Here is an 18451-nt window from a genome sequence, read left to right on the forward strand (position 1 = left end):
GAGTTAAGGAAGGTGACACGAACATAAAATGAAAACGCCTTGCATTTCATAACGGTTTGGAGGTGAGTTCATACCCTTCCTTCATGCTTCTCTGACATCGGTAATAATCTGAGGAAGGAACAGGATGGTCTTCTGATACGTTACAAAAATAGAAATTTAATACTTAAGATAGGCACTCAGAACATATTAAAGGGTTAGGATCAAAGGAAATACAGCTCAGGAGTCAGGGAGAACAACGCTGACACCAAGTGGAAGAAAACGTTACTGCGAACTTGAGATGGAGCTCAAGAGCCACAAGTCTTCAGTTTAGAAGTGGTAAATTTTTAAAAACTTCAGAGGAAGACCACATAGATCCTCCAAAAGTAGAAATTTGTGTCTTCCTAACGTGTACACTAGTTGATTAATTATGACTCTCTTCCCTGCACTGTAGCTGGCCTTAATAAGCAACACAACCACCTGCCACTCTAAACACATTAGATATTTCTCTCCTTTGTGAATTGCAAATAAGACTCCTCAATCTGTAATCAACATACGGTCTCTGCAAGTCTGGCTGTGGTAGGAGCTTTCAAGGTGCTCTGTTCACAGCAAAACTGAAAACAGGCATTCATAGACTGAGAAGTAACAAGGTGAGTCTCCACTACTGCTTAGTTTGTTTCTGTTCAGCATACCACCTTCACAGCGTCTATCCAATTCAGCAAAGGCATATGTCAGTAATCAGTTTTAGAAAGATCTTCCCCCCTCACATGATTTAGTGGTGGGTTGTTAGAGCAGTATGGTTAGGTTGTGGTTGGACTTGATGATCTTGAAGGTCCTTTCCAACCTGAGCAATTCTATGATTCTTTATGCCATTATTGAATGGCTGATGGTGATCAATATCATCAGCTAGTGCAATCACTTGAGCTCTATTTTTGAATTATTCATCACATTAAAGAACCACAAGACATCAGTTTAACCAGCTTCCCTTTTCATGTTCAAGTCACTTGTTAAAGCACAGCTGAGAGTGAGAGAGCTTCAAAGACTATGGAACACAACTCCTCCTGCCACTATTCTCTCCTAGCACAACTTTCATCAGCCAAAGAAAAACAAAAGTAACATTGTCTAGACATCACGGGGAGCAGGGAGGTAGTGGCAAAATCCACTAAGTCACAGAAAGGGGTTAAGTGTGACAGTAAGGCAGGAGAAAGCTGGAGCAAACATGAAATGTGTGACATTGTCATGGTTTTATGATTTTCAGTTATTGGTACTCCACATCATAACATCATGTAGTGAATGTACCTGGTCCTCAGAAGAGAAGGACTACTACAGTCCCCATGGTACTTTGCTCCTCTGTTACCATTTTCCAGCCGGAGGGAAAAGATAAAAGCTCGCAGTATAAAAACTTGCAGATCACGAGACCTCATCCCTTTTTCCGCCGTCTCTCGTCTTGGCAGCACCTCGCTCTCCGGCCGTCTTATCGTCAGTAGTAGAGTAAGGCCTACCTTGATTTTGGGACATTCTCTCTCTCTGTATTGGATTTATCAGCTTAAATTGTAATTATATTGTATTATAGTATATTGTTTTGCATTTCGATATTTTATTTAGTAAATTAGTTTTGTTTCTCCTCAGATTGTTGCCGCTGTTCTTTGCTCTCAGGGCCATCTCCCTACCCTTTTTCCCCTTTCCCCTTTTCCCAGGACGTGGGCCCGTGGGTCCCCCGTTCCCTTCATCACGGAATCGGGCCTAACGCCCATAAACCGTTGACAGACATTCACTCCACACCTTGTTTGCTAAAAACAGAGACCAGGCACATTTGTCATTTCAGAGTTACAGACCTCCAGTACAAAGGCAGGTCTGCTGAAGACCACAGGCAGAGCTCAGAAATAACATCTCACACTCACCACACCCTATCCCCTCCACCCTTTGCCTATCAGTGGAAAGTCTCTGACGCTGAAGACCTAGGAGGAGTAACAAATACTCCAGCCCACCTCCACTTTGTAAGACTTTGCAAGTCACAGCTGTCTAGTACAGTCCTCTTTATCAAAACCTTATGCCTGCAGTCAGTAAAATATTCTTCACTGTTTATGCAGAAGAAGAAAATATATTTTCACAGTATATTACACATAATTTTTGTGGAAATCCAAGTCCTGCTCTGATACTCAATGTGTGGCATTTTTAATCCAGTCTTCTGGTTTGGACAGTTCCCAAACACAAAATCAGAACTTAATGAGTCCATGCTTTTACAAAATTTACAAAGGTCAGGAAAAATACTTTTTCTGTGGAATGGGAAGTAATATAAAGAAATCTTTCTATAACATAACAGCAAGCCCTACAAAGACATTGACAAATCTCCTGGCAGCTCAAGTGCTGCACACAGGACTCACTATGTTCACATCTAAATTCAACTACAAGTTATCTTTGCTAAGCAAAGAACTTATGTGAAAGAAAATAATCCAGATCTGTAGCAATTTAAAGTTAGGAAAAAATGCTTAGAGCCACAAATATGAATGGGAACTATGAGACTCTATCCAAGAAAAATTACACTGACACAACGCTTCAGTCTAACCTGGAAGCTTGAGTTTACTAAATCATAAGATCACATGTGTTTCTTTTTTGAAAGGTTTCAACTAATTTCAAAAGCACTACCATGGGATTAGCAAAGGAAAACATCGTTTAAATTATGATTTGTCCTTGAAATTGAAGACAGTCCATTCAGAAGACTGCAAATCTTTTTTTAATGGCAACTTCAAATGAAAGCAAAGCACCAATTGTTATTTTTTTAGAACAAATCAGTTAATGTGGAAATATCCACTCCCCTCTTTGAAGAACGCTAAAAACCTGATACTAACAAAACTCCCTAAACCACAAAAAGCCTTCTCAATAAAACCATAATTCAAATAGATAAAGTCTCCATAAAATATTTAGCTGCAGTAGGCCAACCAACTCTAACCACACTGTGCAGTTTCAGAAATCCACTCTGAGGTGTATGTGGTCTTTCTGAAGGACTGGAAGAGTGTTTAGGTCCCCTCTCCCAGCCACTGGGTCTTTGCAATCCCTTTTCAGTGGGGTTCTACTATTGCAGAGAATGACGACGTAGTCTCCGCAGCCTTGCTGATAAAAATGGAAGCATGCATAAAGGACATAGGAAGAAGAGAAAACAAGAAATAAGAGAGATATCCTCAGGGGTGTCAGCATTTCTTCTAATTAATTCAAGGATGGGATGCAGTGGTACGCACACACCCAAGAAGTCATGCTTCTGTTTGCTTAATTAAGGAAGGATTTATCTACCATGCTTCAGAACAAGAGATGAGATATGAAAAAGTACTCTAGAACTCGATGCAAAAAAAAAAAAGTCATTTTTGGAAATGATGATGACAAAGAGCATGACAAATCACTACGAGCAAAGTTTGATTCATAATTTAATTAGCTTAACTTCTGTGGTGTAATTTTCTACATAAAGCACACCCAAACAACAATAAAAAGATCCCTCAAATTAAACAGCTGAAAATGCAAACATCAGTGTAACTGCTTCAAGTTACTTCATGAGAAACAGCCAATAAAAGCAAGTTTCATTTCCAGGAAGCAACAAAGGATCTGAGCCACGTTTGCCATTTCACTTTTTGCTTGCTTTGCTGGAACTAGTTCATGCACGCTGAATATGTTTACTCTGTAAACCTAACTTTGATGTTTCTCATTTAGTGGACTTTCAGCAATTGTTATATTATGAAAGATGAAGGGTACCTATCCAATATGGTAGATTTCCTGCCAGAAATTACAAAAACAAGATCAACCACAGAATTCTGAACTCCCTTCTCACCACAGATGAGATTTCTCTCATAAGCTTACCTCAGAGCAGGAGAGTGCCTCATGGCTATGCTTTGTCTGCTTTTTTTTTTCTTTAAAGAACTTGAAAGGATTTTTTTCAGACAAATTCTTTCCCACATCACCACAATCCCAGACAGACTGTGACATTTTGCAGAATTACGGAGAGAGAAGTTCCTTCTAAAACAAATTCACTGAAATAGAATGCCAGGTCTCTTGGCTTTTCCAATACCTTCCCCATTTCCTCTTGCTACTGTAAGAATACACAGTTTTTGTGAGCAGAAGTAGATACAGTTGGATGGTCTTAAATACTCCTTTGAGTACACGTTTCAGGGATTCTCTAAGATAGTAGTGACACAAGAGAATGTGATGGAAGGTAGAGGCGTGTGCTTCAGTGCCGTCCATGTGAAGTGATCCTAGTTTTAGATTTGGGATCATTTAATAAATATCCTTGCATCGGTGTCTTCTATTCTATATACCTATGATTATACAGAATTTTTCAGGATTTTTTTTTGTTATAGAGAGGTGTTCCAAGAAGAATGACAGTCCCAGTATTCTCCTTGCAGATATAGAACATGCTCTACATATGAACTGTGACTTAGCATTGTAAAAGTTTTCTTAACACAGACACTTGAAGAAAGAAGCCAAAAAGAAAGGTCACAAACATGAGAGACATGAGCTTCAACTACATGCAATTTAAATCTATTTAATAATATTTCACATGATCTGGTACCCATGGTAGCCAGGAACTGCAAGGATGTGTGATACCTGCATGATGCAGTATTAGACTGCGGGTCTTACTACTACATCTCTCTCAAGTAATTTTCTAAAAAATCAATTTCAAATTAAGCAATAATGATAGATGACATCACAAACTGAAAACAGAACTTATATTGACCCTCTCCCTAAAGCAAGAGTAGTCTATCAAGGTTCTTCCACCAAAAGATTTTTGACAAATGAGGCTAACAAGAACTCAAAGTACTAACAGTGTTTTCAAAGTATGAACATTGTTTTAAAGAAGAACGTGCCCAAGGAGAAGCTGAGACATATTCAGCAACATCTGAGCAGATGAAATGGGTTTCACCCTTCTGCATTTACTCTCCTGAATCACCAATGTATAGCAACACAGTAAAAAGAGTTTCAGTAGAGGAAAAATTCAGTGGCTTTGATTTAACGAAGTTCTGCATTAAGATATTTAAATTGGAAAAAGTTGGAATTCTACTCCTGACTATATTCTTATTCTATTACATTTGCATTTTTTTCAAAATCAGAATTTTAACTTGTTTCCCCTCTAGCTTAGGCATACGATGAATACTTACAATACTGGCAAGTAGCTGTGGTCAGTACTTAAACTATGTATAAAGTAAATTATTTCTATTTGTAGCTTACAACTCAGTGAAGCGCTTGATTCCTTGCTGAATCAATTCATGTAACTTTCTTACCTGGAGGCCATCTGCTTGTCCTGGTGAGAAACAAGGATTCAGATCAACAAAAAGCATCTCATAGTGTTGAAGCAAATACAGCAGGAGGGCATTGTAAAGTCTTTGTTCTTCACAAGCCAAGGGACCAACAGGAATCCTAAGGGAAGAACAGACAGATTAAGTTTCAGAGCTCTGAGATCGGGGGCTAGTGATGAGTCCTGCAGGGAGTACCCCTAACACCCAAAGCAAATCAGAATGCAGCCTGCTGGACAACTGGATAAAACAAGTGTTCTAGTCCCATTTCTAATACGTGATTGTTGGGACAGGAGTCATCTTCATTTGGTGGGGGTCACAATACTGCAAACCTCATAGTGATGGGGTCTCAGTTTGCTAGAACTATTCACATCACACTGAATCTTTGAAACAGCGCAACAACAGCCTGACAGTCTCTCAGCTGTGAAGTTCATAAAATTAAGGGCAAAGAGGACAAAAAAAGAAGCCACAAAAATCTGCCACTACTCAATGGCACAAGGGCTCAAAGAGCTGTTTTGCTGTTTCAGCTTCTTGAAGGTGAATTTTGATGACTGGAATAATACTAAGAGAACTGCCTGTGGAAAAAAAAAAATGTAAGATAGAGTGTCAACGTAGTAATTTGTAATTTCACAGACTTTGGTCACATGCGGCAGAATTTCCAGGTGCTCCCAATAACAGATTGTTCATAATGGGATTTTTTATTATTATTTAATAAGTAGTAGTTTAACTTGTTCTACCCATACAAGCAGACTAAGTTGGAATCATTTAATTAAAACCCGGGGATTCATTATGTGGCATTGTAATCTCAGTCCCTGAAGGGACTGTGTATTCCCATCGTGAGCTATCTGGAGGCTTGGAGGACATTTACATATAAATTTGTTGCCTAATCCAGCTTCCCTAGTTACGCACAGCACAATATTAATATTTAAACAAGAAATTCATGAACTCTAGAGACTAAAGAAGAGAAATACATACACCAGTCTTCTGTTCGCCAAATCAGTACGTTCATTATTCATTTGCAATTTTGAAGTAGAAATATATGAACCAGGCCCAGTTCAAGCGCTTTCATTCACATTTTCCTTTTGTAAATCTATTGTTGTTTTCCCTAAGAGCTTGAGTTCAGGCTCCTTTTAAAGGAGATGTTTTTAGCAGAGTTATAGGCAGATATAACTTAGATGCACAGGATAAGCTGCCACGTCATCACTTCTTTCTTCAGGACTGGCTAACAATTCTCCCGCTTGAATTCCTCTTTTCCTCAGGACATACTCAATTTCTCAAAAAAAAAAAAACAACCACCATTTAAGCCTGGTTAACAGCACACAGCAATCCCACGAGAATATTCATAGTTTACCCAAACATTAATACCCTCAAATCACAATCGCTACAAGGAATCCTTTCCGTTCCCTGCCTTCTTATTCATCAGCTTAAACATTCATTCTCTAATTTATCTCTACCAGCCATTTACTCCCTGTTAGCATGGTACTCACCACAAGCTGTCCAAGACAAACAGCTCCCTCCGTATTTACTGGGGCTCACATTCCCACAGTATTACTGAGTGCTCCATTCTCAAGTCAGCTTTAGACAAACCAAAGCGATACTCTAGGATGTGACCCTACAGCTGACTCCAAATATCAGCACTCATCTACAGATATTCGCAGGTGGCAACACATGAGGATTCCAAATATAGAACTAAAAATGTTCTTTTTCTCTACAGCCGCATTCAGTTTCAATTAGTTCTGCAAAACAAGCACTTCCTGCCTCTTCAGACGCTTCTGCTTCTAGCAGGAACTAATCATCAGGCTGACACTAGAGCAGCCGTGTTCACACCACACTGACCAGGAACGTGTTCCCACAAAGGGTATAGCTACTGAAGTATATTCAGCACGTCACCTCAAAAACTCTTGTGTAGTACAAATCAAGCATAAAAGAACACTAACAAATAAGAAACAAACTTGATCATCAGTAATCAACTAATGCTTTCCTTGAGAAAGCCTACACCTTTCAAAGTTGCTCTGCCACAAAGCGTGAGCTAGAAAATTCATACAGTGCTTAGCCTTGGTTTTGTTCAGATCTGCCAAGGTTCCTTGCTGGCAGAAGCTTATGTGTAAGACTTGCTGTAAATTTACAGAAAGAATGAGTCAAAGTGAGTAGATGCAAACAGCTAGTTGGCTAGCATCCTTATGCACAGATCCAAGAACTGCTAAGTGCTGTAAGCAGAAATCTCTTTACCAAGACAAGGCATAGCAAAGTACACACAGAAATCTAAGTAACACAGGTCAAATCTCTGATAAAAGAAAAGCAACATCCTCTCTCCTCAGCACTTGCACAGGCTAACAGGACATGAAACAGCTCACAAGAAGAACGAATGGCAATAAAAATGAATAGTTCAGAGGATGAGCAGAAAGAATTCACTAATGGAAACTGATGGAAGAGTAGATCTTAGCAAAGACAATCGAGGGAGTAGCCAGCCGGACACTTGACCTGTGAGCTATGTTTTTGGCTCCTTCACCCACAAGGAGGTGAGGACATGACAGCTGCATCATGCAGATGTTAACACTGAAGTTTCAAAAAGTAAGAAACGTATGCCAGGTTCAAAATCTAAGAGAAAGGTGTGGGTGGAGCAAGTTCATAGCAGTGAAGACAGCCTCACAGGAAGAAAAGAGCAGAAGCTGGTTTATGAAGACTAAAGTAAAACTAGAACATTTTACTCAGTTACGGTTTTTCTGATATATACCTTCTTTTTTTATTGACACTTCTGGCCCTATCACACCAAACAGGGACAGGAAGTATATATGCTACTAATATCATAACAGAATAATTCCAACATGAAGATGTTTTCAGTCAAATATACAAAATAAGCAGGGTTAAAAGTAAAAGGTTGCAACAGATCAAAACTAGATCAGTGACATTTAAAATCCAGTTTTCATATGGTGATTTTTTTTTAGCATTTAAAATTCAAAGTAATAGGTTTTGTGTGATCCATCCAATTTAATGCCTGTGCTAAGGCTTGTAATTTCTACACTGAGATTCATGTACTTACTAACTGTGAAGTACATGCAGTTCAGGTTAGTAAGGTGTTATTAGCAACAAGTTTTATATCCTAATTTTGTGTCCCCGAAGTCCATATCTGCTCCATCGTCCAACAACTGAATAACCAAATTCAGTCACTTCAGTGACTTATGAACATGACAGGTTTCCACAAATAAAAGTGTAAACAGATTGAGACAGGTAATAATCATAGATTGAATTTATGCTTGAATATAAACAGACCAAAATTTAAAACAGAATGGTTTATAAACAACCCAAAGTAAAAGCAGGAAGACATAATTGTACCAAAAATGTGGAGTACCAGTACACATGCAGAACAGTTAACACCTGCAATGAATTAATGTCACAAGCATAGGTTAACATTACATCCAGAAGGTTATTTCCAACAATAGTACGAGGTATACATTTCTGCAGATGAGAATTAAGATCCTATTTTCTACAACCTACATGTTCTGACTGAAGCAGAACTATACTCAAACTACAGCAGGGAGTACTCAACATGTCTCACTTTCCTGCTAATCTATATCCTGGGTGCCAAATGCTTAATGATGTTGCAGCTAATTGCGCAAAGTCTTGCTCTGAGAGACATAATGGAAATGTATGACTTTATTCCCTGTGCCACACTTGACTACCTTGAAATTCATCTTGTACAGGAAAACAGAAACAGTTTATTCTGAATCTTGGAGGCCTCAGGCCACTCAGCAAGAAGCGGCACAGCAATCTTACTGAAAGAAAACGCCAGCTGCAAGGCTCTTCTCTCCATCCAATTACCAGAAAGGTGATTTTTCATAATTCTAGAAGGTAGCTCTCAAAGGACAGCACTGGTTACACACTTTACAAAAAAAAGAAAAATGACCTACTGGTTTCCCTCTTCCAGACTTGGTGAGATCACAATGACTATAAAAAGCACTAACGTTCACATTCATTGGGCAGATTACTTCTATTTACAGTAGCTGTGCTCTCTTGACAAATCACTCTGGCAGGGAAACTCGAAGCTGACTATTTCCAAGGCTTCTCAGACAGGTCACTGCCACAAACATTTAGTTTAGCACTAAGTGTGCTCTAAAAAAGAAACCAAATGGGCATGTTTGGAACTAGCTTGGGGATTTCCCAAAACAGGCTAGGATGCTTAAAAACTGGAACAGTTCATCAATTAGAAAGGGAACTCACTTGGTTCCTCTGTGGAGATACAGAAATCTGTGGGCATACATTCAAAGAATTTGGGAAAAGAGAGTAATAAAGCATTATTGTGTGTATATGCACACAAGCTCAACGTGATGGCAAAGGTGCCCAATGTCACAAGAGTGACAGACAGTGCAGTCCATGCTGAGTTATCATGGGGGTAAGGTCTGAATTTTTGGTGAACTTTTTTTAGCATCAATCTTTTTTTCTAAGTATCATGCAATTAATCCAGACACTGGGAGCAAATCTCATTTGCCTACACTTATTTACAAATTTCAGTGCACAGATATTAAAGGGTTTTGTTGTATAGCTGCTTCGTTCCACACTTGAATATCCTCCATAGCAAAGGCTACTCTCACAAAAGTGAATGCTATCAGCCCTGTCACACCATACACTGTCAGACAAATCTCTCTAGCTGAACTTTTGCTAAAGTTCCTTTTATTAATGTCACCTGCAAAGGTTATAAAGCTGGTACATCCTGTATTAAGCTCACAGAGCAGAGAAACAGGCACAGACAGAGCACCGTGAAAACAGCAGCAAGATTTATGGGCACAGTTCCCCAAAACAAAAGACTGTCATTGCTTTCTAACATACACGGTACCAATTTTGCTGAATATATGTTTTTAAAAAATTTCCTTGATTTGCCACATTAAATAGTGGAAAAAAAAACAAGGCTTTCATTACCATATAGAAAACACTAATTGTTAACACAAATTTTGCAAATAGGCATTAGCTTAAAGTTTATATTAAGCTGGAATGACTGATTCACTGCAACAAAGGTTTACAAATTTTAAGACAAGCATAAACACTTCCTCATATTTCTGTGTCAACATGAAGGATAGGATGAAGCACTAAGATTTCAGTTTCTCTGGATAACCCAGCACTGTCAGACCATTCCAGGCTGTTTCTTCTCACCACCTTAACTGACCTGACATGCACTCTCCCACCTTTCTCTTTTCAGCATCCAGTTAAGTGTCTGGCCTCCATCATTCCAAAGCCACCTTCAGCAGCTTCAACGCCTACTGCTTGCAAGCTCAGCTGCCCACTGTATCAACATGTATTTTAGTGGCATCAGTATATTCAAAACTCTCTCCACAAAGGACACAAAGAATTACTTTTGCATCTCGGTAGAAGAGACTCCCTTCTCTGATATTACACTAGCCCCTGATATTCTGTATAGACATTTAACTTTCAAAATGCTGTACTTACTATTGGATAAATAATTGTGACAGAAAGCCTTACTTTAAAGTGTGATCAAGTAGTACTGTTTAAGATGGGTGTATACATACAGAGTACTCACTTGAAAAGAACAGGTCCAAACACAATGGCTAGGTTTTCCAAAGTCATGCAATTCACTGCACTGTATGTTGCTACCTTTAACAGGAAGGCAGACAGGAACTGGAGAAGGTTTTGATGTGCTTTGGGGAGGCAGCTGATTAACTGTCTCAACTTCTTTATGCATTCTGTTGTGTTGATTTTGTGCTCTGTATTAAAAAAAAAAGTTATTACATAGATATTCCTGATAATAACAATTTCACCATAGACATTAAAATATTTATTCTTTTCTTTACTCTTAATGAAGAAATTCTATACAAAGTTTTGATAACTTCTCATGAATTTTCCATATAACGAGTTTTATATGCTCTGTTTATGCTATTCTTCCTGCTAGGACAGAAGAAACTAGTACTAGCTGCTTTTTTAATAGAGTTGGTAGCAGGCAGTAATCACATACATGAATCCTTAAGGCTGCCTTTAATGACGTTATAAGCCTTGATTTTCCTCAGAGATCTGAGGCATGCTGTTTGCCTCTCATTAAGAGGCACAAGAAATTGTACCCTTTCAGCCCCAAATCATCTCAGTTTCCTGACTAATTGGTAGCTCTCCATCTCAAAACATTTTTGCTCTATAAATATGCAACAGTAGTTACACAAGAAATGCTAAAAAATCTCAGTTGTGGCTACTTAGCGTTTCCTTGATTCTCATTCTTTAAAGGAGTGTTACAAGGCAAAAAATAGGTTCACGAACATCTCTATTTGATCAGCAATTCAGAATTAGTGTGATAAAAGTCTCCTGGATATTAGAACTGAAATGGCAGTGCTGCTCAGTAACTGGCAGCTGATGCTCAAATTTGCCATAGATATCCAGGACACATCTGTGTAGCTTTAAAATTGTGAAGAGGAAATCACATCCTTTAGGGCAATTCTAACCCTAAAAAATGCATTCCATAAAGATTAAGACCCATGTTGCTCAAAATATTAATGAAAAGGGGTTGGAATGGAGGAGAAAAAAAAGAAAGAACAGCAAGACTATTCAGGGTAGTCAAAACAAGATGATTGCAAAAATTCGTAGAAACAGATCTTTCAGTACAGTCTTTCAGAGTTAATGAAGGTGATTTTCAGTGGTGTTTTTTGTCATCATTTTTGTTTTTTTTTGTTTTTTTTTTTAAATAAACATTTACATAGCTTGGAATTTAGCAGATGAAGTTTGAACAAGAACAACCTGCCGTCTCACCCACAAAACCCACTTATTTGCATGCAAACACTTGAATTAGTTATCACTGAAAAGCACTTGCTGTAATTGCCTGAAAGCATTAGCTCAGCCATCAGCGGTATGGTTTTATTTGATTTTACACAGTTAAGAACTATCGACATGAACAGGGAACTAGACAGCATTGCTGTAACTCACTCTGGCTTTGCAGTTTAAATGCTTCACACCACCCCATGCCACTCACTGCTGCTAAGAAGACAGTATGAAAACTGGTTAAAAGTACTAAACAATAACAGGGAATAAAAAGGCTCCTGTACAAGGAAAGATGAAATAGAGAAGATTTGGCTTTGGAAAGAGAGATGTGAGGCAGCAGATATATAAACACAATATTATGGTAATTAGATTAAAAAATGGTATCTCCGCAAGTAGCAAAGCACTGAATTTTAAAACAAAGAGGAGGTACTTTCTCAGAGAATACAGGATTGGATTGTGGAATGCCTTGCCACAGGATGCCAATGGAGTCCAAAAGCAGTAATGAATTCTTAATAAATAATAATAATATTAAACTATAGAGAAGTTCATGGAGAACCACTCTATCAAAAGCAATTAAACATCAGTCTCAATGAGTCAAATGAAATTCAGCAGAAGAAGTTTGGAAGAGTGTCCACTCTGTACCTTGGAAAGTTTTTAGCATGCCAGCACAGACATTGTCTGGAAAAACAGCCACTGGCAGCTCATTTAGAAACTGTTTCAGAAGGCTGGCCACGGAATCAACATCTCCATGATTAATGAGGTCTACTTTTTCTCCTTGATTGTACTTCTGTTTCAGTTCCTTTATTTTATTCACTGAACCGCTGATTCGAAATATACCAACATGCTGCAGACCTGCTCGAGAAGAAATATGAAGCAGTAAGCAACAGCTGTATATCATACCTGTGTGGTGAGAAATGCATCTTAAAAACAATAAGTTCCTCTAATAAAGCACAATAATTGTTAAAATAGATGACAAAATTGCTGAGCATTTATAGCTTATATGTACAGCTTAAACAAGAAATAGCAGTTTTCAGAGACCAGAGCAGACAAAACATGACCTTACCAAATACTTCTAGATATCCCACCATCTGTCTGACAAGAAAGGGGACTCCACACTGCGTTGCATTCTTTGTGAGAGCTTCTAGAGGAACACCAAATGTTCTTCTTTCTCTGTTGAACTGTGGATCTGGGGAGACTTTACTTGTCGTGTGCCTGACTTGAATAGAAGATAATGATTTCTGGGGAACAAAGACAGGCAAGATACAAGCAGAAACTGATTTTCACCATTTTAAGGTTCAAGGGTCTAACATTTTAGGTACAATTATTGTGCTCATTAGAATCATAGAATATCCAGAGTTGGAAGAGACCCACAAGGATCGTTAAGTCCAACTCCTGGGGCTCCACACATGATCATCCAAAATCAAACCCCATTTCTGAGAGTGTCATCCAAAAGCCCTTTGATCCCTGGCAGCCTGTGGCCCTGAGCATAGCCCTGGAGATCCTGTTCCATGCCCACCACCCTCTGGTGCAAAACCTCTTCCTGATACTCAACCTGCTCCTCCCTGATGCAGATCCATTGCCATCCCCTCTGGTCCTGTCGCTGTCACCAGAAAGCAGAGCTCAGCGCTGCCCCTCTGCTCCCTGTGACGAACTGCAGCCGCCACGAAGGCTCCCCTCAGCGCCTCTGCTCTGGGCTGAACAAACCAACGGACTCAGTTGCTCCTCATACATCTCGCCCTACAGATCCTTAATCTTCATAGCCCTCCATTGGAAGCTCTCTAATAGTCTTAAATCCCTCTGACATTGTGTCACACAGTGCTCAAGGAGAGACTGTACCAGCTCATAGTAGAGGCTCCACTGCGCATTTCCAACATTCTAGATTCCTGATATCCTCCTTCTTTAGAGCTGAGACAAGACCCGCTTAGCTCAAGTCCAAAAGTCAGACCTCAACAGCCTCCCAAACCTTCAGTGCTGAGAGCACAAGCTGTGTGACCACAGAGCCTGAGCTTTTCCTTGGCACAATCCCAACCCTTCAACTTGTTTTATTCTGTTTTTTTTTTTCCCCTTCTTCTTTCTGTGTTTAGGATGGGGAGGTGCTGCTGAACCCCTTCCTCAGTGAGCCCTCCCACTGAGGCAGAAGGCTGACCAGTGCAGGGCATAGCTTTCTCACCTCACCCACCTGATTCACCAAGGCGGGGAGGGAGGGAATAAAAAATAAATCATGGGAAATTTAAGCAGTGGCCACAGCACCAGCCAGGTAAAGTGTTCCCACTGTCATTTGCCAGTCTATTCTCTCTTTTTTTTTTTTTTTTTTTACACTGCCAGCTGCAGCACTTCTGGGAGGTTCTGTGCCTGCCCACAGGGCACAGCTGAGCCACTCAGCAGCGCTGGTGGTACCATAGGGACATAGACCCTGGGCATTTGTGAACAGCTTTATCTACCCAAAGGCCTATTTATAGTGCACAAAAGTCATCAAAGTGGCCTGCTCTCACAGCATGTCAAAGTCTTCTTGTTAATTTGATGTTACTTTTTTATTAGCTCTCATGTTTTCAAATACAGGTAACAAATCTAGATTACTGCTTCCAAAATTGAACCATCTGACCCCTGACAGAATTTCCTGTAAACATTTTAACCATGAAAATCCAGATACAGATTGTGTTTGAAGGGCCCTAGAGAGGGGTGGCACTGAGCTGTTCATGCCTACGGAGCCAGACGCTCAGCTAATGCTTACTGTGGTTTCCACATCGAGCCATGCATATAACTGCACATAGAGAACAACCTAATGCTACAGCTCAGCAAGAGATCCACCAAGGAAGTTTAAAACACGAAGGGCCCTAAGCAGTAGGTGTAGGTCTCCCGGGAGGCCATAGCAGCAGGGCCTTCCCCACAGCCAGCTGATGAGAAGAGTGGCATGGCACAGCAGCAGCCATTCTGAGCTCCACAAGCATCCCGTCACTTCAGTATTGAAATCCAGGCAGCCACAAGTCACAAGCTTAACCTGAAGCCCTGAAAGGTACATGCCATTTACATCAACTGTTTCATGAGAAGACTCCTGAGCATTGCCATGACCACACCAGCCTCCCCAGGAATCAAACCTTCTGCTTTGGAAACTGGGTTCCTGTGTAACGTAGCCACAGCATTACCTCAGCTACCAAAATACACAAAGCCAGGAGCCTGAAGCACCAGCTATCCCCTTCCTTCCTATTCTCTTGTTCCTAAGCAATGCAAACTTAACCCCTGCATTCAGGATATCAAATCCAAAAATGCAACTTTGCAGAAACCCTAGCTAACAGAAACCCATATTCTCAGCATGTATGCTGACACACACTCAGCCACAAATACCCGAGGAGAAAGCACACCCTGTTTGTGGCAGTATCCAACCAAACCCAAAATAAGTTCGCTGTGGGCACCTGCTGTCAGCACACTTCTCTGCCCACAGACTGACCTCTGAACTTTCCAGAAAAATACAAGTAGGAATCAACCAGTATCAGCCCTAGCAAAGTGGAAAATGCCCCTACTCCTTTACTCTCCTTCCCTCCTCTATCCCATCCCCCTGCATTTTGCCTTATAAAGACATGGCATTATCCACTATGCTGCATTTTGTTCTCATTTTTCTGTCAAGGAGGCTATGCTCAATCACACAGGAAAGGAGTTGTTTATTCAAACTTATGCATTTTACACAGCACAGTGAAAGCAGAATTCTAAACCCAAAACATCCAGACTTACACGCTGGTATCAGTTCTGCATCAGGAATATTTAAACAAGTGTCCACCTTTCATTTTAAAGGGGGATTCTGATGTGGTGGTTTTTTTTTTTTTATAGTGTCATCCCCACACATTCAAAAACTTTCTTAAATGTTGTTATTGCTATGTTTACAAAAGGAAAAAGGACTTTCCCACAGATTTGCAGCTGAATTGCTACAGAAAAAGCCGCTTATAAAAAGCACACCTTCAACAGTGCCACAAGCCAGAACTTGACTTGGCTCTGTTCAGCACTGTTACCATGGCAAATGCACACAAACACTGAAAAAACTAAACCTTATTCTGCTCTTTCAGTACATAATAAGCAAGCTTAGAACATGACGTTAATGCTAAAGAGTTAATGATTGCTACCAAAAAAAAAGTATAGAAAAATTAACATTTTAAAACATTTTTTCTATGTAAGGTGTGAGGTGTCCAAAAAAGTCTCTATTTTAAAAATATCTGATATTTTACTCTAAATATCTCCCTCTTCAGATACAACAGCTAGGTTGAGAAAAGAAGTGCATCTTTCTCAGAAAACAAGAAAAGACATGAGAGAGACTCAAGAAGCCACATATAAGTTGACTTACACACACTGAAAGGGAGGCACTTGCCCCCATATCAGCCTGCAGGAGAATAGCAGTGTTTCAGTTGTGCTGCTCAGAAGATCCTGTCACTTTTCTTCCCATTATAAATCCATGCAGTGCAACCAAAGCAAACTGCATCCATCGGGCTGTTCCTCTGTAATTAACTTATCATAGCATAATTACTAACTATTATCTTCATCAGCAGTTTCACCCTAGAGTCTGTCCCACGTAGAAGTTAACTCCTAGCAGAGGAGAATTCTTTGTAGCCAACAATCTCCCCCATGGTCATATTGCAAAAGTTCACGGATGTATTACCATCAGGAGATGTCTCCATGGTACCTAACACACAATGGAACAGCTTCCTGAAAGCCCATAGACCATGTGTTTGATATTTAGATTTGAGCAGCTTTTTCCAATGCAAGTTTGCAAATATGAATATTGCCTGCTGTCTGCTCTGTCTGCCAGCAGCAGCAAAATATTTTGTGGTGGCCCACGGCATATGCATACTATAGATATACATTTATATAACACCTGCACAAACATTTTGGTAAGCATATGAGCAAGGATCTATCCAATCTTTGAAATAAAGACACAGATGCTGTTAAGACCAACACACTCTATTATAATTCCCTCAGATCTAAATTCAACCCTCTGAAATAAGCCAAAATGAAGCGGGCAATGTTGCAAGTAACTGGGATAGATTCTTAATACAAATTTAGTCAATTTTGTAATCAGGTACATAGAAAACAAACAACAGAACACACAAAACAACAAATAAGTAGAGTAGCCTAGTGGGACTTCCTTGATAGGGTGCTACAAAAGGAATTACTCCATCAGCACACCAGATAGGTGGTTTAGAACAAATGGAAATTCCCTCTTCCTTAGTAGAAGGAATACCTCTTAAAAAAAATAATACAGGATTTTAGCCCACTTACCTCTCCACAAAGGTCCAGCACTACTCTCTGGAAATGCTTTGATTTAAGGCTTTCTTGCCCTATGATCTGAGGTTTTCCTGCCCAGCTGGAGTGAAATGACAGGGCACACAAGTGAGGGCCCTACTTTCACATTAGGGCACACCCACTACCACCATTACACCCAGGTGCAGCAAGGACATGGCCAAATCTGTGGTAAGCAGGGTTCATGTTTTGATGAAAAGTTCTCACTGCTGTCTCAGGGTGCTCCAGATCTAGGTTTTCCAGCACTTGCAGAATCTTACCTTGCTTTGCACCAGCAGAGGCTAGCAGATTTAGCCACCCCAGTGGGCATTTAATCTCTTTTCTCCATGGTGTACGTGCTATTTCACAGCCTGTACAGCTCCCCCAGAGCTCATTTGGTATCAGTGTCCCAGTGCAGGGTGTGAGGGGACAGCCAGTCTGGCACACAGCAGCAGCAAGGTGGCTGCTTGTAACAAGGCTTGTCACATTTCCTTTTGTTCAAAGTCTCTCTTGTTATTTTCTGTCAGGACACTGGGCTGTAAGAGAAGAGTGTGCAAGCACAGCGCTGCTATTGCCTTCTCCTCCTGCCAGGTAGATGTTGCACAGGAACTAGCAGGCAGTAACAGCTAGGCTTTCCTCCAGCACCAGAAAAGCAGGCTTTGAACATGCTCTGGAATGGTGGAGAACATGGGCCCTCTCCCTAGGAGTCTGTGAAGGAAAGTGCTCAGAAAACAGCTACAGGAGAAACAGCTGTGCAGACCAACCACCATTTCAGCTCCCTCTTGCCCCTTGTGCCACCCTGACCTGCACACAAAGCCACAGCCACCTTCTTATCATCACCACCTATGGCTCCAGAGCCCCCTCACAGGCTCTTCCCATAGGCTGAACAGGGAGCTGATGTCACTTTTCCAGCAGCCCAGCCTTCCCCAGAACAGTAAGAGAGGGAACCCCACCATGGCTACCTCCTGGTGTCCAACAAGCTGAGCAACCTCTCATCACCACTAACGTGCTCCACCTGGGAGCATCACCTCTGAGAAGCCTTAAACTTGCCCTGACCCCTCCAGCACTGCCACCCTGTGAAATGACCCATTTTGTAGCTGAGCTCGTTCAAAGCTGTTGGTCCCAGAAGGCAGCACTCAGGCTGATAGTGCCATACTCCCAGCACCAAGCAGCACATGTCCTGCCTG

The 18451-nt window shown here is 40.5% G+C and overlaps 1 protein-coding gene across 13 annotated transcripts in view; it reads right to left on the bottom strand.

Annotated features, from left to right (window-relative positions):
• The window catches only part of FAM13C (family with sequence similarity 13 member C), a 117535-nt gene extending 100881 nt beyond the window's left edge, over positions 1-16654 (bottom strand). For 5 of the 13 annotated variants that reach the window (XM_021398564.1, XM_021398563.1, XM_021398559.1 and 2 more), the window contains exons 1-5: positions 16333-16653; positions 13066-13240; positions 12645-12854; positions 10783-10966; positions 5241-5376 (exon numbers count right to left, since the gene is read on the bottom strand). In XM_021398564.1, coding sequence (XP_021254239.1) covers positions 5241-5376; positions 10783-10966; positions 12645-12854; positions 13066-13240; positions 16333-16362 — 735 coding nt within the window. In that variant the 5' untranslated portion in view covers positions 16363-16653. Of the gene's footprint in view, positions 1-5240; positions 5377-6227; positions 6526-10782; positions 10967-12644; positions 12855-13065; positions 13241-16332 lie in introns of those variants that run through there. The other 8 variants (XM_021398562.1, XM_021398558.1, XM_021398557.1 and 5 more) reach the window with 4 other exon arrangements.

Source organism: Numida meleagris, chromosome 5 (assembly GCF_002078875.1).
Source record: "Numida meleagris isolate 19003 breed g44 Domestic line chromosome 5, NumMel1.0, whole genome shotgun sequence".
Taxonomy (NCBI): Eukaryota; Metazoa; Chordata; class Aves; order Galliformes; family Numididae; genus Numida; species Numida meleagris.